This window comes from Lithobates pipiens, unplaced genomic scaffold (assembly GCF_037356315.1).
Source record: "Lithobates pipiens isolate NorthernLeopardFrog02 unplaced genomic scaffold, aLitPip1_a1.2 Scaffold_16, whole genome shotgun sequence".
NCBI classification, from domain to species: Eukaryota; Metazoa; Chordata; class Amphibia; order Anura; family Ranidae; genus Lithobates; species Lithobates pipiens.
In genome coordinates, this window is record NW_027507748.1 from 127,025,108 (window position 1) to 127,052,641 (window position 27,534).

At 44.6% G+C, this 27,534-nt stretch overlaps 1 protein-coding gene across 4 annotated transcripts in view; it reads right to left on the bottom strand.

Annotated features, from left to right (window-relative positions):
- The window catches only part of RABGEF1 (RAB guanine nucleotide exchange factor 1), a 101,239-nt gene that overhangs the window by 59,299 nt on the left and 14,406 nt on the right, over positions 1 to 27,534 (bottom strand). For 2 of the 4 annotated variants that reach the window (XM_077480440.1, XM_077480441.1), the window contains 3 exons: positions 22,195 to 22,380; positions 14,269 to 14,438; positions 6,740 to 6,859 (listed from right to left, as the gene is read on the bottom strand). In XM_077480440.1, the coding sequence (XP_077336566.1) occupies positions 6,740 to 6,859; positions 14,269 to 14,438; positions 22,195 to 22,373 (469 nt within the window). In that variant the 5' untranslated portion in view covers positions 22,374 to 22,380. The remainder of the gene's footprint in view (positions 1 to 6,739; positions 6,860 to 14,268; positions 14,439 to 22,194; positions 22,381 to 27,534) is intronic. The other 2 variants (XM_077480443.1, XM_077480444.1) reach the window with 2 other exon arrangements.

Below are 27,534 nucleotides of genomic sequence, written 5' to 3' on the forward strand. Positions count from 1 at the left end.
TAAGTTACTGCTTGTGAAAGAATAATTTTTATGAGCATTAAAAACTTAAATACATGTCCATACATTCATTTACAAAAAACATTTTTACCCCACTAGGGAAACACTGCTGGATTGCGAAGAAAATTCTCTCTTTAATCTTTCCCATTGCTGCCCGTCAGCTCTTCCCTGCCAGAAGCCCGATTTGAAAGCTGTGTACGAGCCTGAGGTACACCTAAGGCAATTTGCGCTGCCGAGCCAACCCGCCACAGTATAACTGCGGCAGTTGGTCTGCAAGCGTACAAAGATTACAAGTTGGACATTTTCTACAATAGCACTTTGTGATCAGTAAGGTCTAAAGACAATGGGTACCTTAAAGATTTTTTTTTTCTTGTATTTCTAAAACAAACCTAAATACAGTAGACAGCGGTAAAATCTATGTAGACAGAATAGAGTTCTACAACTTTCAAATTTTAGTGATACTAATAGTTAAATTTTTCAAAAAAACTAAAAATTTGTTGATGCTACTACTACCACTAGAAGCAGCAAAGGTCCATTAATTACACATTAAACATTACAGAAACAGTACTGTAAGAAAAAAATAATAATACTTGTGTCTTACTTAAAGCAGTGTGTTTGCATGATCCTTCTGGGCCCCCACCAGAGGGAGCTGGAGGGAAGAAGAGACGTTTTCATATTTGGATAACTAAGCAAGGCATCTATATCTCTTCTTCCCTTCAGCTCCCTCTAGTGGTGGTTGAAAGCGGTTGCTTTGGGTAGAGAAGGATGAATAGAAGGCTGAAACTTAAAGTATAACTAAAGACAAAACTTTTTGTTTTTGATAGAGTGGAGAGGGATTAGAATGCCCGACAGGTTTTATTGCTGTCTGTGCCTCGGTTAAGGAGATTCAGCCTCTATTTGCACTGCTTACCATTATGATTGAAAGTGAAAAAAAAATTATATATATATATATATCACAAATTTTGGGTTGTTCCCTGAAAAGTAAGAGCGGGGAAATCTTCCAATGGGGAAACTAGTTCTGGTAACCTGGGGGTCCCAAAGGAATTCCCTTAATTTTCAGGGATTTCCTCTCACTTCCCATTTGGCTCACGGTCAGGAAGTGAAGGGCAATCTCTGCAATGGAACACAGATTTTGAAAAAATATCTGACAGGGGTTATAACCCCTCCCTTGCTCTATACAAAATGAAAAAAAAAAAAAATAATTTTGCTTATAGTTCTACTTTAACATTATCAGCATAAGACATTCCCTTAAAAATTTATCTATTTGTGCAAAATGCAGAGACCAGAGACAATAAAGGAAAAATACTAAAAGTGCTATAATTACACCAATTACAATGATATAAATGCAAAAACACACAGGTTAATGGAACGCGCATACAATGAATTGTGCACCCACCTCTTAGCTTGTCACAAAGCACTTGCAAACCAGTAGAAGCAAAATGAAGTTAAATATGACAATGAACGCATTTAAAAACATACAAAATGGTTAGAACAAATAAAGGATTTCATGAAGTAAAATGAAAACAAAACAATTTAAAGCAAACAATGAAAGTAGACAACAAAGATCTAGAAACACACATGCAACAAATACTGCACGCAGTAAAGGCAGAGTAAAAAACACAACACCCTAGTGTATGGCATAGGAATACGCACCTCATTTTTCATGGGTTAAAATGAGTAGAGCAGTCATGGCACCTTACCAGTGACCAATTTATCAGTTCACTTGCTACCTTACACCACACCCATTAGATAGCAGTCAGTTACTCACAAACAATCCAAAAGGGATGTCTTCACCAGTAGTTTGAGCCCCATCAAATCGCATGCCAAATCGGCAGCAATTCCCGGCAATGGCACCGTCCGAAACGATGTGACGCTGCATTTGCGGGGCCACACAGATTCCAAAAGTAGTTTCTGTACTACTTTTGGCGACTTCAGGGTACGCTTTCCATAGACATCTGTTCGGCAACCCACACAGATGAAATCATGCGAGTTTAGCTGAATCCAACCAGGCAATAAGGCACCCTCTATAACACATCATACAGAGGTATCTTTAAAGTTCTAGCATCTTTAAAGCATTACTGTAAACTAGAAAAGCAGCATCCTGTAATGCTTTTAGCTGTCTAGGACCTTGGAATTTAACATTACAGCTGTTCTGAGAACTTTAGTCAATGTGGGTAGCAATGGTAACACCAGAATGAAGAAAAAGGTTGGTATTTTTTTCATGGTTTGTCCCCGATATTAATCTTCCCTTTTCCCTGCCCATTCCTCATTGGCTCAGTGAAGTCTGTTGCTTTTAGCATTCACCTCCTAGATACATCCACCAATCAAGAACAGGCAGAGATGTTCAAGAGAATTCTGCACTGTATATAAAAAATAAATAAAAGTGCTCCTGCTACTAGTTAAAGTTGAGTTCCACCCAAAAGTGGAAGTACCGCTTACCTGAATTCTCCCTCCTCCAGTGCCATGTTTGGCACCTTTCGGGGGGAGGGGGAGCGGGTACCTGTTTATTTTGGGGGGGGGGGGGTGGGAGAGGCAGATCTCTGCTTTAATATCCAAAATCCAGCCCGTGTGAGCTGAGCTGCTAAATGCTGAAATCTTTCCAGTACACCTATACGTAGGGAAAAAGTGCTGCTGGTCAACTTTACAGATAATTCTTAGTTAAAACTAGCCATATTCCTTTTAGTTTTCAGTGGCATGGGACTACTATGCTGTTTAAGCCAAGGAAAATCTACCTGTAGAGGTCATAAACTAAAACCCAGTAAGCTAAATCTACTATAATTGGTGTGACTGAAGTCTGATATAGCTTTCCTCAGCCTTTTTACCACGAAGGAATCCTTGAAATAACTTTAAATTCTCAGGGAACCCCTGCTAAAATGAATGAATTGGGGTCCATTGGAAGAACGTCATGCAGACTAGTGATGGTTGGAATAATGCAACCCTTAAAAAGAGTTAATCTTCTCAGAAAAACTAAAAAGGTGAACACTGTATAACTTCCTCACCCCCAGACCCCCCCATACTTGCCTCCTTCAATGCAGGATTGTGTGGTGCCCATGCAGCAGTCTGGGGAATTGAAAGCCACGCTCTTCTCCCTCTTCTCTGTGAAGTGCTTCTGGGACAGATTAGAGAGCTTCCGATTGGTCAGCAGCAGCAGAGAGCATCACTTATCAATCCCAGAAGCGCCACACAGACAAGAGCATGGATTTCAAATCCCTGGACTGCTATATGGGTTGCATAGGCACCAACAGCTCAACACCCATCGAGGTTAAGTACAGTGGGGTCTGGGGGTGGAACCAGTGTGCACAATTTTGTTCTAAAAAGGTGAGCTAAAGGTTGAATTATTCCCACTGACCACCAAATTGACATTCTTCCAATGGACCCCAATAAATCCTTTTCTTTGATGCACATCAGGGAACACAGAGCCATAGTACTTACTATGTGGGTTATAGGGCCACTGATAGGTGATGGACACTGGCATGCCCTAAGGCAAGAAGTGTACTCCCCTATATAACCCCTCCCGCTACTGGGGGTCCTCAGTTTTGTAGTCAAGCAATACAAGTGTATACCAAGAATGGAGGGACCTCTGTGTCCCCTGATGTACATCAAAGAAAAGGATTTTACAGGTAAGCCGTTTTAAAAATCCTGTTTTCTTTTCTTACATCAGGGGACACAGAGCTATTAGTACTTACTATGTGGGATGTCCCATAGCAATGGCAACTGAGGGGAGGGAGACAACAAAAAACAGTAGGCCAGAGGACTCATACTACAGTACACTGCGCCCGAAGGCAATATCCTCATGACCTTTAACATCGATTTGATAAAATCTGGTAAACGTATGAACAGAAGACCAAGTTGTGGCCTTACAGATCTGAGCCATAAAGGCCTGATGATGCACCACCCAAGAGGCACTAATCGCCCTGAATGAGTGTGCTCTAACATAAGAAGGAAGGAAGAATTTTTTTCTTTCAGCTGAAGCTTGAACAATCGCTTGACAAATCCATTTGGAAAATAGTGGATTTTGACGCTGCCTGTCCATATTTTGGACCCTCTAGCAGTACAAAAAAAAAAAAAAAACTGTTTTGCGAACCTGAGTGGTCACCTTTAAATAGGCTCTGATCGCTCTTACTACATGAAGGGAATGAAGTGCCTTCTCTTCCCTAGATTGAGGCTCTGGGAGAAAGAAGGAAGAATAATATCTTGGTTTAAATGAAAACCTGTTACCACTTTTGGTAGGAATTCAGGATGAGGACATAAAAACCACTGCATCCTTATGATAGAGTTTTTCATAGCATCTACTGTGAGACATAGTGCATCTGATACACCGGCCCATTCCTGGGCCTGCTGATCAGGCAGAATTTCAAGTATCCTCACAAACTGTTCCTTATTTTTTTTCATAGAAATCCTCTTCCATAGGATAAAGTGTGGAGAATTTCTTGGGAGGATAATATTATTTATCCGGATGTTCCTATTCAGAATCCATAAGCATTTTTTTAGCCATGCCTGAATAGGAAAAAACATCCCCAGATGGGGGAGGTTCCAATTGAACCCAAATTAGAGGTAGGTTCCTCAAGAGCCTGCGCTGTAGGCAGCAAAAATGTTGAGTAAGGGAGTACACAAGCAACCTGTCTCGTGATGCTACTCCTTCCATATTAGGATCCTCAGAAGAGGATAAATAAGTATCTTCCAAATATTTGGGAAGATCTACCTGATCCCCAGCCTCCTGCACCTCAATAAGAGGGTCCTGAGCACTAGATGGGAATCTATGTTTAGCCCCACTATGGAGAGACATCATAGCATCGATCTTCTTTCCAATTTACAAATGGTAGAAGAAAAAACCTCTTGTATGATATATACAGGGACTGAAGTGTTTATGCAATAACAGTTTCCCCTGACTGCTCAATCTGATCAGCCGCATCCCTCTCAGAGGAGGATGACATTCTTTTGGAAATGGATTTCGTTTATGCCCCCCCATCCTTTCAAAGGAAAGTGTTTTCCTGTGCGAGCAGCAGCTCACGCGTCCTGTAAAAACAGCAGACATGGCGTGCGGGGGGGGGCTAAATCCTCCACTGAGCAGACGCGCATTCTGTCCCTGTTTTTTTTTTTTTTTACAGAAAGGAAACTGCCTTTATATGAATCCCCCGAAGGGGAAAAGGATCAATATTGGGGGTGCAGGAGCCCCAGACCCCCCTTTCGTACCAGAGGATCTGTTGTGGCCGGAGAAGGAGAAATTAGGGCTTCTGTGCCGTTTCCAGCATCAGGTCGGTGAGTGCTCAATACAGCCCCCAGTGGTGAAAAAAAAAAAAAAAAAAAAACAATCCTCACCCTTCACGGAGGGCTCCGAGACCTTTAGGAAACTTTCAGGAACAGGGGAACCCTGGACCTGCGACAGCACCATGCCAGTAAAAACTTTATGGCCTTACTACCAAAAAGTACTGGATCCCAGGGTCCAGCTCTCTAAAGAGAAGCGTTCGCAAGCAAAACCTCGCTTCTTCGAACACAAGGCCCGGGTACCATCCATTTAGCCCATGAAAGGACATCAGAATGGATCCGGTCTACATGGCTAGCCCCAGCAGGGAAGCCTCCAGTGGAGCTCAGCACAGCACATCTTTACTCGTGTCCAACACCTTAGACACTGGCAAAAAAACTGAGGACTCCCAGTGGTGGGAGGGGTTATATAGGGAGTACACTTCTTGCATTAGGGTGTGCCAGTGTCCATCACTTATCAGTGGGCCTATAACTCACATAGTAAGTACTATGGCTCTGTGTCCCCTGATGTAAGCAAAGAAAGGTAACCTAACCCTTTAAGACAGATAAAAAGATCAATGATCTCATCTACCTTGGCATGGCCAGTAACATGACAGGTCAAGCATCCACAGCTCAAGGAACCCCAACCAACCTTTGGAGGAAGCCTGAGATTCCACGGAATTCTGGTTGAGAAAGGTTGGTCTAATATAAACTATGAGTTGTGGATAACACTACTATAAACCATATTTACTTTACCCAGAGCACTTGGAGAGCAACAACATAAATTTAAATCTATGCTTCCAGAGCAACAGGAAGAGAACCTACTTCATAGCCCAAGTGTTCAACACTTTAATATGCAATGGTTGCTTAAGTCAGCATGCAATTTTCTGGAGCTACATTTGTTTTTCTCAAGCCAACATATTTTTTGGATCTTGTACATTTTTTGGAGCCAGCAGCCACTGCATCTGACTGAAACCTGAGAGAGAGAACTGAAATCTTGTGAAAAATCAGTTAATCACAAAGAAGGAACACACTTGGAACACACACACACACACACAAAAGGGATGGATTAGGGTTAAATGGAGATTAGTTATGAAAGTCTCCAGCTACTGAGAAGCACATGAGCTGAAACTAAAACTACTAAAAGCGGTTACAGCTGAACACATACAGCCCACTACTATTCCAGATCAACAGGAGATCCTAGCTTAATAATAAAGCAGCGGCAGAGATCAAACACTGACTCTTCAACTCAGTGTAGCTCTGTTCTACATAATCAAGAAAAATATTACAGACAGCACACCCTAGACAGGTTTTTAACAATTACAAAAGTCATATCAATACTAAAGATGCTTAATTCAGATTCCCCTGTGTTATAAAGCAAAACAGAATCACTGCTGCTTAGTACAGAAAGAAGAGTTTAGCATATCACAGATTCCAGTCTAGAGTATAACAGGCAACGATGTACTGAAGCAAGCAGACTGTACTGACTAAGCTGTGTTACCTTCAGCCGGGGAGGCCAGCTCCCAGGGAGGGACAAAAAGACCCTTCAAGTCCCTGAGAATATCAGCACTGCGCTCCCTCCCTCCTGCCTGCGCCGGCTTAACAGACTTTTCTTCAATGTCTGAGGAATATTCAGCAGCAAACCAGGTGGCAAATTGGGTTGAAAAAAAAAAGGGTAGAAATAAGGAAAAAAATAAATAAAAATCAGAACAAATGATTAAATAGGATCAATGATATAAGCTTGAAATGGAAAGTAAACTCTTTAGCAGTCAGCATAGCATGCAAAAACTACAAAGGTCTGCCACCTTCAGATTATTTTGTTAGTGTATATGAGCTCTCCTGTAATGTTCATTAAGGCACACCTGCAGTAAAGTAGTGAACATGATGCTGTGTGAAGCCAAAAGAAATGCACAGATATGTGTCTGAAATTGCCCCGAAGTCGGGACTGACACGCAGGAATGAAATCGTGCGAGTTCAGCTGAACATGCACGATTTCATTCCCGTTGTCAGTGTGAACCTAGGCGAAGATACAAAGTACTTTTGATGTATTGTGTTGAGACCCAGCTCTAATACGGTGTGCCTCCCTACCATTTAAAAGGTTGCCAGAACAGTACCCTCATAACCTGTCCAATTTGGAGTTGACATGGTAAAATGCACATAAAACCAGGGCAAAGAACACAGGAGGTGGGCTCAATGTACCTGGGAAATATAACATAAAACAACATTTAGTTAAAGTAAATTTCCATTTTTACAGTCACATTTGAGAAAACCCCACTATATCCCGTGTCTGTTACAAGTTCTCATCCACTCGGCATTCCTAAATATATAGCTTTTTACATTTTTTCTTAGCCATCTAGTTTCTTTGGAACAGGATTATACATAGGACCACAAGCAATTCTGAAGAATTTCAAAGTGAAAGTGCAGGGACAAACTTAGGGAAAGTACATTAACGTACAATGTACCACCCATGCATGGATACCTTTAACCCTTTGTTACCTTGTGATCACCATGATGACCAATCACAAATGTAAACACTATAAATGTTTACATCTAGGAACCCACCCCTTCTTACAACTGTGGAAAGAAGTGGTGGGGATTTATCAATGAAAGGGAACGAAAGGATGAACGGCAGAGCAGATTTACAGCGAGGGGTTGCGATTGTGGGATAATTTTTTATGCTTTTCACACTCTCGTCTCCTGTACATCCCATCTCCATCTATGTGAGCTGTATATTGATTCCTTTATCTCTCCAATTATGTTCATGTTTATAACACAATGCACAGCGATCCACATGCACTGGCAGTGTCCTTGTTTTTAAACTGCATCCCCAACACAATAATACAGTAACTGGTAATGCATCTGCAGATCAGTGCACCATAATACACATGGACAAAACAATACAAAATACCGTATATACTCGAGTATAGGTCGATCCGAATATAAGCCGAGGCCCCTAATTTACCACAAAAAAAAAGGGAAAACTTATTGACTCGTGTATAAGCCGAGGGTGAGACATGCCTGTCCAGCCCTGTGTGTCCGTCCAGCCCTGTGTGTCCGTCCAGCCCTGTGTGTCCGTCCAGCCCTGTGTGTCCGTCCAGCCCTGTGTGTCCGTCCAGCCCTGTGTGTCCGTCCAGCCCTGTGTGTCCGTCCAGCCCTGTGTGTCCGTCCAGCCTACCTGTGTCCCGAGCCTGCGTCCCGAGCCTGCGTCCCGAGCCTGCGTGCTTCTGCACATACGGCGGCCATGCCGCACCTCTTCTCGTCTGACAGACGGCGGCCATTCCACTGTTCAAAAGCCGCGCCTCCGTCTGTGATAGGCGGAACACTCAATTTCCCAGCAGTCTGTGTTCCGCCTATCACGGACATCCTCTCATCCTCGTCCGTAGTATGAGGATGAGCGGATGTCTGTGATAGGCGGACCACTGACTGCTGGGAAATTGAGTGTTCCGCCTATCACAGACAGGGAGGCGCGGCTTTTGAATAGTTGAATGGCCGCCGTCTGTCTGCTCGACATGCTGATCGGGTAGACAGACGGCGGTGACTCGAGTATAAGCCGAGGGGGGCACTTTCAGCCTCAAAAAAGAGGCTGAAAATCTCGGCTTATACTCGAGTATATACGGTATTAAAAATTACAAAAAAAAAAAAAATCTAAAAAAAAAAAAAAATAAATATATATTTTTTTTAACTTACCAGAAATGCCTGTTGCTAGGCACATAATCCTAATCTTCCTCTTCCTCCTCCGCGGAGATCTTCTTTCTTCTCTCCTCGTCACGTTGTCTTCTGGGTAATGGATCGTGCTGTGTTCTGGGAACTGTGTGTTCCAGAACACAGCGCGTCCCATTCACAAAGCGATGCGCGACTCGCGCATGCACAGTAGGAAACGGGCAGTGAAGCCGCAAGGCTCCACTGCCTGTTTCCCTTAGAAGGAATGGTGGCGCTGGGACCCGAGAGCCGAGGGACGGGTCGGCCTCAGGCGGCCGACATCGCGGGCGCCCTGGACAGGTAAGTGTGCTTATTAAGTCAGCAGCTGCAGTGTTTGCAGCTGCTGACTTTTAATTTTTTTTTTTTTTAAACGGCCCTCCTCTAAGTGGAGAACTGGTTTACACGTCCATACAGGCCACACATACAATTGCAAAATCAACCATTATTTGTTTTCAGTACATGCATACACATTTAAGGCAGTGGCTGGTGGCAATGAAAAATAACTCCATGAAGTGCAAAAAACATGGTCATATCACTTTAAGAAAAATAATCAGTCTTACATTTGCTAAAATATTTAAACTAGTTTCTTTCTTGTATGCTACTGCTGGGAAATAGTGTCAGTGTGTCTAACTTTGGTCTATTTAAAGAAGCCAGCCCCCTAAAGCCACTCTCTCCATTTCAGCCAACTTTCACCAAACTATGCAATGCATTTAGTCACTTTCTACATTTTAAATTCTTGGGCTCCCACACACCAACATTGATTTACAAGCTCTGATCCACACTGGAATGCAGAATAGAGACTAAGACCAAATATAGCTACCAAACAAAGACTGCACTGCAAACGGCTTCCTAACTGTAAAGCATTTTTCTGACAGGATATGCAAACTAATATAGTAGTAAAAGATAAAAAAGGAACCGAAAGTGGTCAATTCTAGGTTAAAAGTAGACCTTGTCATTATGTTGCAAAGCAGGATGATAGATAGGAGGGATACAGTTCTTTTGCCATTAGGAAAGGCTTTGTTGTATTTGACAAGGTTTAAAGTGATAACAGGGCTCCGTTCACATTTATGCGAATCAGATGGGTTTTTGAAACGCATCCGATTCACGTGACATATGGATCCGGCATCTATACGTAATCAGAACTACAGATAAGGTGATTTAGGGAAGAAGTAATGTGTTTCTAAAAGTCAGGAGGAAGGTAGTGGTCAACCCAGGGTTTCCAAAGACATTCACATTTTATGACCCAGTCAAGAAGAACTGCTTCGATCTTGCCATGGATCATGGCTCTGGTGACTCTATTCCTAGTTTCTGTGACATTGAGGCGAGAGGTTTACCAGACCTTTGCAATGGTTTGCTTTGCCGCGGTTATGACCTGCAGGAGCAACTTGAATTGGAGATAGGTTATATCAGAAGGTTTCTTATGGAGTAGAATTCTGGCTGGGTTGGGGTCCAAGCTGCTACCAATGAGGGTGGAGAGGATTTGAAAAATGTCAGCCCAAAATGATTGGTCAAGTGGACAGCTCCACCAAAATATAAAAGGTGTGTGCCATTGTCTGAGCAGCCTCAAAAACAGGAGAGGATAGGAGGGAAGGTATTTAGCAATCTGGGCAGGAACCAAATACTAGTGTATTAATACTTTATAATTACTTTCTGAGGCTACAACATTCCGGGAGGCCGGCTTTTGTGGCAGCCCAAATGTCAGGCCAATCAGTAGCGTCCATTTGGAGACCCAAAATCGGACTCCCGTTTGGGGTTGGTTGTGGCACTCTACGGATTCCAACACTCTCCACTAGGGTTGCACTGATAACGTTCTTCGCCGATAGCGAGTCTTAATACCTTTGCAGTACGATTCATACCCATACAAAATTAATGGGCACAAAGAATTGCATGCAACTTGAACAGGAATTCGGTGCTATTCCTGTCCAACTCGCCTTAGGTTTCCGAACCCCTTGCTCCGTGTGAACCCAGGCTGAAATCACAATGACAAGCCTGGGTTCACACAGAAGCGGTGGGGGGCAGGGGAATAACCCATGCAATTCCTGTTCAAATGGCATGCGATTAGTTCAGTGCAATTTTAGCCCATTCATTTTTTTGGGCTCAAATCGCAGCACAAGGGTAGCGGTTACGGGTATCAGAGCATTTTCACGGGTACTCTATAGTGCAGAAATAAATTGCTAATGAGAATATTGAAGAAGTCACACAAGTTGCATTATTCTACCCAGGGCTAGACAAATCCCAGTTACGTTACCAGTAGAAAAGGTTCCCTGGTATGCTGTTCATAAGCTACCCGATGCAGACCTGCTTGTCAGAAGAGTGACCTGCAGCACAGAGTGCACTGTTGGGAAGAGAAACACGGCGCAGATTGCAGCAAGCCTTGTCCCAGCAGTGCTCAGTGTGGTAGGTCATTTGTCTCACAAGTAGGTCTGAATGGGGAAGCAAAGGATTACCACTGTGGCCAGCTGCTCTAAGGCCGCGTACACGCGATCGGACAATCCGCCAGACTTTGCAGTCGAGGTCCAAACGAGCGGACTTGCACACACACTAACGGACTTTCCGGCGGACTTTTGGCAGAGGTCCGACAGACTTTCCAAATGAACGGACTTGCCCACACACGGACTAAAGTCCCTTCATTTTGAACGCGACTCCAGGTATGACGGGACTAGAGAAGGAAGTCAATCTCGCCGCTTTCATCGGCGAGATTGACACCTTGCGAGCCCCGTCGCCTGGTATGGATTTTAAGGGAAACCCCCTACGCTGAAGAAACGGTGTGTGGGTCCCCCCAAAATCCATACCAGACTCTTATCCAAGCACGCATCCCAGCTGGTAAGGAAAGGGGGTGGGGATGAGTGAGCGCCCCCCCCCCCCTCTCCTGAACCATACCAGGCCGCATGCCCTTAACATGGGGGGGGGTGGGTGCTTTGGGAAGCCCGTGTTGATGAGGACAAGGGCTTCTTCCTGACAACCCTGGCCGTTGGTTGTCGGGGTCTGCGGGCGGGGGGGCTTATCGGAATCCGGGAGCCCACTTTAATAAGGGGGTCCCCAGATCCCAGCCCCCACCCTATGTGAATGGGGAAAAAAAAAAAGTGTGAATAAAAAAAAAAAAAAACACACTACAGTAGTTTATTAGGCAGCTCTAGGGGTCTTCTTCCAATTTCTCTGCGCTTTCCTGTTCTTCTCGCCAGGCTCCTCCACTATCTTCTGCTCTTTTGCTAGCGGAGTAGCCCGGCTTTCTCCTTCGTCATCACTGTCTTCTTCTTCCGATGTTGACACAACACTCTCTCCCGCTGCAAAGCCATGGACACGGTGTGCGGCGACCTATATAGGCATAAGGGGCGTGTCACCCGGTGACCCCGCTTCTTATGACGTCATAGACCCGGTTCATGCTGGGACTGTGACGTCATAAGGGGCGGGGTCGCCGTGCACCCTGTCCATCGCATTACAGCGGGAGATTGCGTTGTGTCAACATTGAAAGAACAGAAGAAGGAGGAGGAGGAAGAAGAAGAAGGAGGAGGAGGAAGAAGACGGCGATGATGAAGGAGAAAGCCAGGCTCCTCCGCTAGCAAAAGAGCAGAAGATAGTGGAGGAGCCCGGTGAGAAGAACCAGAAAGTGCGGAGAAGTCAGAAGAAGACCCCCAAAGTCTGAAGACCACCCCAGAGCTGCCTAATAAACTACTTTAAAAACCCGTGTAGTGTGTTTTTTTATTGACACTTTTCCCCCCAGGTGAATGGATAGGGGTACAATGTACCCAATACTCATTCACATAGGGTGAGGAGTCGGGATGGGGGGCCCTCTTATTAAAGGGGGATCCGGGATTCCGACAAGCCCCCTGCCCGCAGACCCCGACAACCAATGGCCAGGGTTGTCAGGAAGAGGCCTTTGTCCTCATTAACATGGGGACATGGTGCTTTGGGTGTGACCCCACCCACAGACCCCGACAACCAATGGCCAGTGTTGTCGGGAAGAGGCCCTTGTCCTCATTAACATGGGGACAAGGTGCATTTGGGGTGGGTGGGCCGCAGGGCAAATCTAAAGTTGCGCTGGAAACATTCTCGCGGGCAGGTGCTGTAGTTGCCGTTACATCGTAGTTGGTCCATCAGACCAGCATACAGATGAGCAGACTTCCCGACAGGAACTGGGTCCGGACTTTCGGCAGAAAGATTTAAAACATGTTTTATTTCTAGGTCCGCTGGACTTTTGGGAAGAAAAAGTCCGCTGGAGCTCACATGCGATCAAATTGTCCGACGGAAAGTCCGATCGTGTGCACGCGGAATAAGGCATAAACGTAATCACAAATCATCACATATACCACCAAAAATGACACAAGAACAGGGGGGAAGGGGCATGAATGTTATGGCAAAGAAGGTAAGGAGAACTGTAAATTTGGTATATGGTTGCAGATGTAGATGCTGGTTGTGGGTAGGGTTTAAATATAAGAACTGTGCATATGGCTGTTATGGAAAAACGGTGAAGACAACTGAATCTAGGCTTCTGGTGAAGAGGATGGAGATCATCATATCAACGCTGAAGTTTACTTATGTGTGCTTCTGGCTCTTAGACTTTGGCTAGATTTGCCTAGACATGACTACAGTCAACTAATCACTGGTATGTACTGGAAGGCTTGCACGGAGCTTTTGTGCATATGTTACATTATTTCTCCCACCACTGTTTACCAAAGGCTACAAGAAAGACTAGCGTAAAAATCAGGAGCTCTCAAGATATATTTTCTTACCATTTAGTTTGTAGCGGACTGGCACAAAGTACCTAGATCTCAGTGGGGACACTAGGCTTGTCTCATTTAAAGTCCTAAACAATGACTACCACTCACCCTTTTCTTCACATCATTAGCTTTACTACTAAGACCCCTTTCACACTCACAGCGCTGCCGCATTAGCGCTAAAACGTCTCTAAATTTAGCGTTACTTTAACTGTTCTTTTCAACCCTCGCTAGCAGCCGAAGAAAGAGTTAAATGTCCCCGAATAGCGCTTTGCAGGCACTTCGGCAGTGGTGCCCAGTTAATTTCAATGGGCAGGGATAGTTGAGGAGCTGTGTATACGTTTCTCCTAAACCGCTCCAAAGATGCTGCTTGCAGGACTTTTTCTAACACACTGGAAGCGTACTAATCCAGTGCGACAGCACTCAGGCTTTCACACTGGGGATGCAGGCATTTTTCAGGTGCTTTACAGGTGATATTTTTAGCCCTTTAACGCCTGAAAAACGCATCCTGTGTGAAAGAGGTCTTAGTTACAGGTATGCTTTAATCTTTTTCTAACAGTAAAATCGAACAAAAGATATATTATAATTACGTGATACATGAAATGTAAAATATTACCTTTCTTCTGCACACTTTTGGATGAGGCAGTGAAGAACTTTTTTACAGTTGTAACCTTTCGTGTCTTTTCATTAGATTTCTTTTCTTCAAACTTGGCAAAACCAAGTGAAGGCTGACCTCCCTGGGCACCCTGGCTGCTGGCATAAGCCTCCTCTTCTTCCCGCTGTAAGCTATAGGAGACACCAAATATAATAAAAGGTCAAACAGACTTTAACAGCGACATTGTGCAGTGTTTGCTAAAATAACATTGACTTATGGATGGGATGGCAAGTCAAGCATCAGCTCAAATACTGGCAAATCTAACAACCTGCTTCAATGAAGGTCAAGATGACTTTTAAAGTTTACTTTTGAAAGCTGAAAGAAAAAACGATAGAACCAATTTTACAACAAAAAGCACGCTGGTAAAAATATAGGTCTACAACACTATGCTGAACATTAAAAATTTGATTTTTTTTTGTATATAATGTTTTTATTGGTTTTCAATAAATCAACAAAACAGAGATATCAAAATTGAGGTCATAGTACAAAACATTGATCATCATATTGACATATGGTGAGATCATCCAGGATTTAAAGGCTTAGGCAAGAGCCAATTTGGCTTTCTGTTAGCATCTACCAGGTGTTTTGTATGCAATTGAAATTAGGAGGACAAGGGCGCCTCACCTCGCTCCAGACACCCCCAATGGGATCACACTGTACCCAGGAGAGGCGGGTGCCCCCCTGGCCCATACCATTCGTAATCCTATAGAAGCTTTAATAGTGTAGAGTCTTAAGTGGTCTGGGTTCACTAAGGGGCCGGTCCTGTGAAGCACCTCAACCTTGATAGTAATTCTGAACCTGGTTATGTTTAGGACCTCTTTAGGTCATATGGACCCTATGTGTGATTAATTAACCAAAATCGTGGCGTGTAGAGTATACGAGGGGAAGACAGACGAGCATATGGAAATAATAGAGAAGAGAGAGTTGCCAGCCTGTGAGATGCCAGGCCCAGTGTTCAGGGACTGTTACCTGTAGCAGGGAATGCCCATGTGTTGGGCTCAGGGTTCCCATGTCACTTTGAATTGTTTGGTTGTATCCAAGATGGTACTTACTATTTTTTCTTGGGTCATTATCCAGCAACTTTTACTTTTCGTGGATAGTAGCCAGACCTTAGGTCGTTTCCAGGCCTTGGCTATAGAGATTTTTGCCCCAGTTAGGATAAACAGGATCAATTTGCGAGTGAGTTTGGGGATACCCGGAATGAATCCATTGAGCAAAGCTATGAACGTGGTTTGGGGGACAGAGCAGCCCGTAACCTTGCAAATGAGGTGGAAAATATTATTCCAGAACCCTCTGAGTTTTGGGCATTCCCACCAGACGTGTAGCATAGAGCCCAAGTTCTGGCAGCCCCTGAAGCACAATGGGGAAGAGGAAGGGAATATGGAAGCTAATCTAGTAGGGACAAGGTACCACTCGTAAAGAGTTTAATGTTGGCTTCTATGAGTGAGGTATTGAAAATGCCTTTGAGTGATCTGGAGAATGACTTGTGCCAGTCCTCCAAGTCCCATGTGATTTGGAGGTCTTTTTCCCAAGCCAGCATATAAAGGTAGTATGTTAGTGTTTCTCACAAGTGACGCATAGATTATAGATATCCCTCCCTTCTGCTCTTGATTTTTTTTTCTACATACTTACCTGTAAAATCTATTTCTTGGAGTACTTTATGGGACACAGAGCAGGCTATAATCATGACTATGCTGGTTATATGCCGACCAACCAAAACAGGAAGTCCTCCCCTTTATAACCCCTCCTACACAGGAAGCACTTTGGTTTTGTAGCAAGCAATGAAATTCCAGAAAGAAGGGTGGGACCTCTGTGTCCCATGATGTACTCCAAGTAATTGATTTTTTACAGGTAAGTTTTTTTTTTTTTCCTACAAAATCGAAAATTTTCTTTATCTTCCATCACGGGACAAAGAAATAAAATCTGGAGGGGTGGGAGACCCAACCATAATCCAAATTTTAATATATTCTGTGGTCTATATGAATTTTTCAATAAAACAAGCCATTACACCATCCATTAAGTCTAGTTTTCTGTCCAATTAACCGCTGGGTTACCCTTCTTTGGGAGCTTTACTTCCTTTAGTTATAACCTTAAATCCTTGTTTTTTCAAATAGGCAAGGTTTAAAGACAGAACACCCATGAATGTTGGAGACATTGGTTTGGTGATCACAGGCCCCTTTTCTTTTACTCATTAATCCAAAGGACCTGCTCTGCTGCTCGTAATACATTGCGGCCAAAGGCAGTATCCTCCGTGGCTCTGACATCCACTTGGTAAAACCTTGTGAATGTATGTATCGAAGATCATGTAGCTGCCTTTCACTGATGCCTGATGGCAGATAGGGTGTGGTCTTCCCGAAAAGAGTCGGACCTTACTCTTGAAACCATAAGCTTGAATGATTAAAGCGGGGTTCCACCCTAAAGTGGAACCTCCGCTGATCGGATCCCTCCCTCCGGTGTCACAATTGGCACCTTTCAGGGGGGAGGGGGGTGGAGATACCTGTCAAAGACAGGTATTTACACCCACTTCCGGGCATAGACTCCCGTGGGAGTCTACGCCATTTCCTGCCCTGCCGTGCTGTCTGCTGGGACACACACGGGTCCCAGTGACAGCGCGGAGAATTCCTATTGCACTGAGCGACTCGCGCATGCGCAGTAGGGAACCAGGAAGTGAAGCCGATTCGCTTCACTTCCTGATTCCTTCACCTAAAATGGTGGCGGCAGCAGCCGAGGGCCGAGCGATCGATCGGCCTCGGCATCGCTGGAACCCGGGACAGGTGAGTGTCCATTTATTAAAAGTCAGCAGCTGTAGTATTTATAGCTGCTGGCTTTTAATATTTATTTTTTTGGTGGAATCCCTCTTTAAGTGGCGGATCCAATGAGAAATAGTTTTGGATGCTGTCTGCTCTTTCCTGTTCCCATCTAGAAGAACAAAGAAGGAATCAGTCTTTCTAATTTGTGCCGTCATTCTCAAGAAGACTCTGATAGCCCATACCACATTCAGGGCATGTAGAGATCTTTCCCTTGTTGACTGAGGCCTAGTAAAAAAATGAAGGCAATACAATGTCCCGATTTTATTGAAAATTAGAAATCACTTTTGGAGAAAAGAAAAGGGATGTCGCCACAACACCACCTTATCCTTATGTAAAACCAAAAATGTTTCTCTACAAAGGACTGCCAGCTTGACACCCTCCTTGCAGACGTGATTGCCACCAAAAACAGAACTAACGAGTTTCCCCAATAGGCTCACAAGGTGACTTCTGCAAGTGCAAGTCCCAAAGACACCAAGGGTGTCTGATAGGAGGAAATTTCTCCATACTCCTGCAGAAAAGTACGAATCAATGAGTGAGAACCAATGTGCCTCTAGAAAGAAAAAAAAAAATGTCCAAAGTTGAAATCTGGCCTTTAAAATGGTACCAACAGCCAGCTTTTTCTCCACTCCGGATTGGAGAAAAGACAAAAGTCTACCAATTACATATTTCCACAGATGCCATTTCCGGACCTCACAACAGGAAATATATGCCTTCCAAGTTCTGTATTAAATGTTCCTGGAAACCAGTTTTCTGGCATTCAACATTCAGAGGATAACTGTGCCTGATTCCCCCCCCATCATTCAAGATTTGGGTCTGCATAGCCATGCCGTCAAATTCAGCGACCATAATGCCGGATGCAATATTGGCCCCTGAGAGAAGCAACCTGGGCGTCTCGGCAGAGACCACGGACAGTCCACTGTCAGATTCACTATGTTTGCATCTTGGGCCAAGCAAGAGCTTGCAAACTGACCAGAATTTGTTCCTCCGCAATCCTGCAGCTGAATCGGGTAAAAGTGTCCTCCCACCGTGGAGCCCGTTTGTCCACTACCTCAGGGCAGGCCGTACCACCCAAAGTTTTCCAGGATTTTGATGGGTAAAGTGTTTTCCTGTGGAGACAAAGTCCCCTGTAGTGCAGCCCCCGACCTGGAAAGGCTGGCATCGGTGGTTACCAATTTGCATACTATCTAGAGAAGAGATCTTCCTTTCTCCAAAATCTGAGCTTCTAACCACCAACTCAAGCTCCGCAGTACCCCAGGGGATAGAGACATGTGGTAATCTAGTGCTGGAATCTTCTTCTTCCAAACAGACAAAATGTTCCTCTGCAAAGGTCTGGAGTGGAACTGTTTATAGGGAACTGCCTCGAACAAGGACACCATTTTCCCCAGTAACCTCATGTAGAGATGTATCGAAGGATACCTTCTGCTTCTTAAACGCTGATCCTGATCTCTTAGGGTGCAGCTTTTTACTGGAGGCAGAAACACTTTTGACTGAACCATGTCTAAGACCATCCCCAAATACTACAGGCTTTGTACTGGCTCCAGAGCTGACTTTTCATAGTTGAGCACCCAGCCTAGGTGTTCCAGCGTACGCACCATGAAAGCCACATTTTGTCTTAAGCTTAGAACAGATTGGCCCCTGAGCAGTAAATCATCCAGATAACCCAAGACCAATACTTTATGAGTTCTGAGCAACACCAACACTGGAGTCAGAACCTTTGTAAATACTTGGGGGGGGGGGGGGGGGGGGGTGGGAGCCATGGCCAGCCTAAAAGGTAGAACCATGAAATGTCAAGTTTCTACTGTAAACCCCAGAAACTTCTGATGAGAGAGAAGTACTGGCATATGCAGGTATGCGTCCTTGACGTCTTTGGACGCTAGAAGATCTTCATCCTGTGATGAGGTTATTACAGACTATACTGATTCCATTCGAAATTAATGGATATTTAGAAACTGATTCCATCCCTTGAGCTCTAGAATGGGTCTCATGCCCTTATTTGGTTTTGGAACCATGAACGGGTTTGAATAGAAAGCCTGTAATTTTTTGTCTGCTGGAACTTCCATAATTACTCTCTGGAGTAACAGCCAATCAAGTGCCTGAAATAAAAAAAAACTTTCAACAAATTCGTGGGAGCATTTGACCTTAAAAAACGGGGAGGGGGAAAGACCCGACATTCAAGTCTGCACCGCTGAGACATTGTGGAAATGACCTACTTGTCCTGGATCAGTTCTTTCCAGGCATCTGAAAATTCAAAAGCCTCCCGCACGAGTGGGGGCACCCTTTCATAAGGGAGACGATTTTGAGCCCGTCTTTGAGGACTTTTGGACCCAGGGCTTTCTCTGGCTCTGGCCTCGGGCCCCTTACCTCTAGAGGCAAGAGCCCTGTGCGTGGTGAAATGACTGGCAGATGAGGAACCCAAAAACCAAAGTGCCTAACCCCTAAAGGTTGGGCACTTAGATTTCCTCTTAAGGTAAAAGTGAACTCTTTCCCACTGAGATTATTTGGGTAGATTTATCCACATCTTTGCCAAACCACCATTTCCCTTAAAAATAAAAGCTGCCAATAGCTTCTTGCACTGCAGTTCCGCTGACCAACTCTTCAGTCACCAAACTCTACGCACATGTGTACTGACAAAAGACCCATGCGTGGGATCTGCTGAATTGAATCCTTAAGGGCATCAACTGAAAAACATAAGGCACATGGTAAATCCGCCAAATCCTCAGCAGAATCCTCCCCCTGACCTGAAAGTCTTTCAGACTCTGACAAATGCCAATAGCAGCCACTACCAGATGTGTGGCTGACCCTGCCAGAGAAAAAGGAGGCTTTAAGTAGCAATTCTAGCTTCTTATCTGCCGGATCTTTAAATACCTGGACATTGTCCTCAAGTCAAATGCATATTTAGGGAAGAAACAGCTGTGTCAACTACCGGCATGCCCCAATTCTTAACAAACTTCTCTCCATGGGGTATAGGAGGAAAAACCTTTTAGGTGGGACAAAAACCCTGTCTGGATGATCGCAGTCAGCATAAATAACTTGTTCCAGTAGAGGGTGTAATGGAAAGACCTGAGCACTCTGCAGCAGTTTTAATGAACCCAAAGAGGAGTAGGTGACCTCAGAGGCTTCGAATGGGGATAGCCTCACATCTGAATGGACCATATTAGTAAGGCCCTGAACTAATATTTGTGATTGAGAGGCAGAGACTTCTTGCTGCTCTTCAGGCTCTGACGCCTCAGAAGCAGAGTCCACTGCCTGACCATCCTCCAGTTCTTCCGCCGACTCCTCATCCTTGGGTTCCATCGATTCTTGTTCAAGAACCGGTGGATCAGGGGGATGGGGACCTTTCCCGCTTCTTACCCTTTGCATTCTGTGTTCAATTGGGAAGATTTCACTTCACTTCCTGTTCCAGAGACAAAAGAATTGAAAGGAAAAAGTCTTCAAATTTAGGGAAAATACCCTCTTAAACTTTTTAAAAGATTTTGCATTTCCCATCACATTTGGCTAAAAATGGTCATATAGTACTGTTAAAAAAAAAAAAAAAGTGGTCATATAGAGAGGTTGAGTCTCCCCATCAGGGTCACAGGGAGTGATTTAAAGTGGTTGTAAAGGCTCAAGGTTTGTTACCTTCATGCATTCTAGGCATGAAGGAAATAACCCTTCTCTATGCAGCAGACCCCTCTAATATGAAGTCCCACTGTGATCCAGCGATATGCATGAGAGTTTCTGCTCTCTAGGGACTCTACCTGCTCATTGGCTGAGACAATATTAGCTCCCGCTGCTGTCAATCACATCCAGTGAGCCAATGAGGAGAAAGAGGGGTAGGGCCGAGCTGTGGCGCTGTATGTGAATGCACACACAAAGCAGTGGCTCGGGAGCGAGCCTGCATGGGTGCCCCCCATTGCATGTTGCTTGCTCTGGGGGCACTCAGCAAAGTGAGGGGCCAGGAGTACCAGAGGAGGACCCGAGAAGGGGAGGATCAGGGCTGCTCTGTGCAAAGCCACTGCACAGAGCATGTAAGTAGGATTTTTTTTTTGATTTTTTTATTGCCTTTAATATAACCTGGGACCAGTGTGACTCCCAGAAGACAGAAGGGGGACTGACGGGGGAGGGGCCGGACATGGTGTAGATCGCCACGGAAACTGCAGTGATCTTTCGCTGGAAGTGGGAGAAAATAACTAGATTAGACAGGTGAAAGGTGCCAAATGTGATACCCTGGGGGGGTATCCGGACAGCGGAAGTTCAATTTGTGGGCGGAACTCCGCTTTAAACATACATAGTCACGCAAAATCGAACAGAACGCCTTCTCTCTTCTTATCCAAAGACGCAGAGAAGGCGTTCAACCGTGTTCACTGATTGTATATGTAAAGAGTATTACTTGAATTTGGATTGGATGGACACATTCTGTCAGTTATTATAGCCCTATATTCAACTCCTTCTGCATGTTTACTCCTCCAGCCTTTTCCTATTATTAATGGAAACAGGCAGGGTTGCCCCCATCTATTTTTAACCTCATAACTGAGCCACTACTAGAGACCATTCGCTCACATGCTTCCATCACAGGTTTCCATTTCAAGAACCGTTCTCATGTCATCAATCTCTTTCCGTATGACGTGATCCTTCTCCTCACTATTCCCAAGTTGTCCCTCCCACAAGCCCATCATGTTAACCCGGTTTAGCTCTGTATCATATTATAAAGTGAATTATACTAAATCTCTTATTTTAGACCTAGGTGTTTCTAAACCCACTAGAGCCCACCTTAATGCACACTTACCTTACACCTGGAAGGACACTAGTAGTCCTTATCTAGGTATTCAACTTACACCATCTCCCTCTCAGCTAGCAGTAGTACATTATAAACTACTCACAACAAAATTGACCAAAGAAATCCACCAGTACTCACAATGCAAGCTAACGTGAATGGGCAGACTATCCCCCATAAAATGATGGCGTGGCTCTAAATACTATACATATTTAGGACTTTGGAAACAACCCGTGGTTGCAGGAAAGAAGTTTGCAACATCTATGCCCTGCCTTAGTAAAGCAAATTAAACAGAAAAAAACAAACTGATAGCGAGAATGATACCGTTCTGCGAGCTCCCAGTCTTCTTGGATTTGTTTCTGTCGTGCTTTCTGATATTCCTCCCTCCAGCATTTTGAGCAAAACCCTTGCCATGCTGGATTGCCATAGTAGCCACATCCTTTCTTGCAGAGGAGTTCTGACTGGTCCACATGGATGGCCCTTCGCTCCGTTTTGAGGCTCATCTTTCTGCTGGAGGAAAAAACAAATGGATTTTGGATTTGATGGATACAATATTTTACTCCTGCACAAAAAAGTTGAGATAAACTTTTTTACTGACTGAAAGATTTAAAGTATAACTAAAGGCAAAACTTTTTCTTTTGGAGAGAGTGGAGAAGGATTAGAACACTTGTCTGTTTTTATTGCTGTCCGTGTCCCCGTTTTGTTATCCTGTATACCATTATAATCGAAAAGTGAAAGAAAATACCACATTTTGGGTTGTCCCCAGAAAAGCAATAGAGTGGAAATCTTACAATGGGGACACGAGTTCCAGTGACCTGGGGGTCCCCAATGAATTACCTTAATTCGCAGGGATTTCCTCTCACTTCCTGTTTGGCTTTGGGACAGGACGTGTAGGGAAATCTCTGCAATTGGACACAGATGGCAAAAAAACAAAAAAAAAAAAAACTGACATGGGTTTTAACTCTCCCTTACTCTATCCAAAATGGAAAAAAATAAATAAAGGTTTTGCCTATGGTTCTACTTTAAAGATGAACTCCACGAAACAAAAAGTATATTCCTTAATGGCCCTAAAGAGTACACATCTACTCTGTGTGTACCAAATGCCTTTCCAAACCCAGTAATCACCTCGTAAAAGTAGCTGCGCTGTACGTATCCTGTGCAGAACAAACCTGTGGGAGGGACCCAGCATTGTCTCCCAATACAGGCTCCCTGCAGAAAATGACAGGAGGGAGTGGATACCAGACCAGTCACCATCAACAGCAGTAACCGATCTACATTACGGGAAGCTCCTGCACAGATGCAAAGTTATATGCTAGATTACTGCACAGATCTGGAAGAAATACACAAAGGTCCCCCAGATTCAAATAAGAACACACAAGCTTCTCATATGTATAAAATATTTACTTAACCTTGAGTACAACTTTAAAATAGGATGCTTTTTTTCCCCAGGAATAGTACATAAATTGCATTTCAGCATATGAGCCCCAAAGGGTTTCCAAAGCGCACACCTTTTATTTGGGACAACCAACCCTGATTATAGAAGAAAACTATACCTTTGCAGGGGCAATGGCCCCTCCCAACAAAGGTTAAAGACTCTTTTAGTTTGGGGGGGGGGGGTTGTAATAAACAGTAATATTTACCTTATTTCTCAAAGTTGTGCGACTGGTTCCCCAAAGAAGCTTCTGCAAGTTTGCTGACGCCATCAGGTACAATGCAAGGCCAGCACTACCCTTACAAGTAAGAACGCATCCTGGATTGTCTAAGAGCGGCAGCTGCTGTGTAATAAGGAATAAGCTAAAGTCTAGTACACACTAGAAATTTTTTTTATTCAAACCAGCAGGGATGAATGAACAAAATGGACCGCTCCAGAGGAGCCGCTGTACTAATCATGCAATGTTAGTATAGCAATTTCCCCTGCTCTACTATTGTGTGCTGACAGGAGGACAGACCCCCCCCCCCCCTCCCCGCCAGCTTCTGTCGGACTGTCTGCAGTACACAAGTTTCTATTGAAACGGCCAATGCCGCACAACATTCAGCCCGTGTTTACTGAAAGAAAAGCAACTAGTCCTTTGACAGTGTGTTTGTTTAGGAGGTGGCAAGTTCACTGCAAGGATAATTTTCACACCTAGACTTTAAACCTGTCATGAGGGATACGTGAGCCCACATAGCAGACTTCCTAGGGAAAATGCTAGTTGACTGGCTAACCAAATGCCTTTCCTCTGTCTTTAAACCAGAACTATACTTACCTTGGCTCCAGCGATGCAACGTCTTGGAGGTCCCCGGCGGCTGCTGACATCTTCTAGTGGCAAGTTTCCAGGTATCAAGTGTCCAAAGCTTTCATTGGCTGGGTCGGGGTGACCTCATTTCCATGCATGTTTCACCAGCTTCAACATTGGCAAATGTTAAAAAAGAAAATGTATTCGTTTTGGATAGAATAAGGAAGAGTTAGGTCCCCTGTCGGTTTAATACTGCTATACTGGGCTTCAACATAAATGTTATCCTCGCTTTTTGTTCTTCTAACATTTTCACCAGACCAGAAATGAAAGTAAAACTGCAAAGGGTAATACAGACAGAAATGAAGTGTTTGTTCAGTGAAGTAGGGGAAAGGCTAGGATCATATTGTCAAACAAGTTGTCACACAGGCAGAGAAGAAAGAAGTCTCTCTAGGAGAGTCCTGTAAATCAGTATAAACCAGGAAGAGGGTCTAACCTTTCCCCGCTCTATTCAAGATACAAAAGAAAAAGGCTTTGATGTTAAACTATAAAATTCTACTTTCAAGCTTAGTAACAACCAGCATATATTGCAATTAGTTTCCACAGAGAACATAGCCCATGTCACGTGTGTCTTTCCTAGGAGACACATTCTTTCCATTTTTACAACTGGATCAGAAGTTAGAATTACCTAAAACTGACACTTCTTTTTCATGCTTTAAATAAGGTTAATCTGCCCTACATACATATGGCAGCAGCACTCAGGTTCATTTCTTTCAGTCAACCTTTATACACACCCTATACCCTTTAAAGCGGAGGTCCACCCTAAAGTGGACCTTCCGCTCATCGGAACCCTCCCCCCCTCCGGCGCCACAATTGGCACCTTTCAGGGGGGAGGGGGTGCAGATACCTGTACAGTACAGGTATCTGCACCCACTTCCGGGATAGCTCTCTGCGGAAAGGGGCGTACATTACGCCCCTTTCCGAAAGTGCCCGCCCCTTTCCGCAAGTGCCCCGCTGCCTGCTGGAAAACACACAGATCCCAGAGGCAGCGGGGACCGTCCTTATTGCGCAGCATGACTCGCGCATGCGCAGTAGGGAACCGGGAAATGAAGCCGAAAGGCTCCATTTCCTGATTCCCATACCCAAGATGGCGGCGGCAGCACCCGAGAGACGATCTAGAGATCGGCTTCGGGTGCCGACATCGCGGGCGCGCTGGACAGGTAAGTGTCACTATTTTAAAAGTCAGCAGCTGCAGTATTTGTAGCTGCTGGCTTTTAAAAAAAAAAAAAAAACGCGGAGTCCCGGCGGACTCCCGCTTTAACAGAAGCATTAAAGGATAAGTTCACCATAAATAATAATAATAATAATAATAATAATAATAATAATAAATGCACAATTTTTTGCAGTTAAAAGAAAAAAATTGCATTCTTTTTTTGTAATGGACCTGTAAAGCGTTGCATCCACAATCAGAAGATCGTGGATGTAATGACACGGGTCCTGCAGACTGTCTGGACATACCTCTGATATAACCAGGCAGTTACACTGTGACAGGAAGAATGAACTACTACAGTAATCAACAGCGCCCCGATAGTTCATTGAGAACTACAAGTGGACAGCAGGTAAGGCTCTTGACAGACCTTGAAGTTTTCAATTTCACAGAACATGTAAATGGATGATGCGGCCGGGCAGGTGGAGCCCTGCATGGCCGGGTTTTTTACAGATTGTGACATCTAGCAGGAGGGAGAAGATCCCCGCTATCTGTGATACCAGGGACTGATGCATCTGTAACATGTTACACCCTGAATATGGGTGCAACATGTTACAAAAGGTGAACTTATCCTTTAAGATGAACTCAAGGTTTCACTTAAAAGAGAAGTAAAGGATTTTTTTTATTTAATTTTTTGGGAGTCATGCAGCATCGGTCTGATAAGTTTGGACCGGCTTGCTGCATGCCTCGTGTCTCGAAAAACAGAAACTTCTGACAATGGAATGTGAAGATATAATCTACTATAGGCTGCACAGGGCAACAGAAGACACAGTAAAATTACATCAATGTACACCTTTGCAGACAAAAAACACAAAGTGGCTTATGCAATGGTATTGCATAGAGCTGCCCTGAACGTCTGGAAATCCTCCGCTGGAGCTCTGTCCCCTTCTCCTATCAATGCACCACAATGGGAAGCCACTTCCTATGGGGCAGTGTTCGTCATAGTTTTAGTCAGCTGCACGTTTTCAGTGACCAAGACTAAACGAAAATAAAATTAGAATTGGGCCTGATTCACACGAGGTGGATCCACTGCCACCGAGTCCGTCAGCTCAGCGGGAGATCTCTCCGTTGATCTCCGCTGAGCCGGCGGATGACAGGTCCCTCTCTGCTCAGTGAGTGGGGAGGGGCTTGTCGAGCGCCACTGCTTGCTATGAAGAGATCGGACAAATACGGGCAGCGTCATCAAATCTCACCTGATTCGATCCGCCAAGGACGGATGCGAACGTAGGGCCATTCGTCTGATTTTAGCGGATCGGATGTCAGCTGACATGGTTACCACTGATATCCATCACTCCATAGACTTACATGAAGCATCCATTCAGGTCCGCCGAAAAAACTGACAGGTGGACCTGAACGGTCGACCCGTGTAAAAGGGGTCTTACAAGCAGTCCCGGCGCACTCTGTGATCAGCGAGTGTATGAGATACGCCTGATCACAGATCGGAGCAAGGGGTCGGGCCCGACCCCTTACCACGTGATCAGCTGTCAGCCAATGACAGCTTATCATGTGATCACAACAGAGCCGGTAATAGGCTATTTTTCCTCCTTGCGCTGACAGCGCGAGGAGAAAAAAAAAAGCCGATCACCGGTGGCCGTGAGAGGGACATCAGTCCCAATCACGGCGAGCTGGAGTCAGCTCATCAGTGCCCACCTGCCCCCTGCCAGTGCCACCTATGTGTAAGAAAGTGCCACTCAGTGCCCACAGTGCCACCCATGATTACCCACAGTGCCACCCATCAGTGCCCACAATTTGCCGCAACAACAGTGCTGCACCTCAGTGCCACATATCCGTGCCCATCAGTGTCATCTACCAGTGCCCATCAGTGCCGCCCATCAGTCCCATCAGTAGTACCTATCAGTGCCCATCCGTGCCACCCCTCCGTGCCACCTTATCTGTGCCCATCTTTGCCCATCAGTACTGCCTTATCTGTGCCCATCAGTACTGCCTTATCTGTGCCCATCAGTACTGCCTTATCTGTGCCCATCAGTACTGCCTTATCTGTGCCCATCAGTACTGCCTTATCTGTGCCCACCAGTGCCGCCTCATCAGCGCATTTCAATGAAGGAGAAAAATTACCTGTTTGCAAAATTTTATAACAAACTATTAAACATGATTTTTTATTTTATTTTATTTTATTTTGCTTTGCAAAAAATAAAACTCCCAGTTGTAATTAAATACCACCAA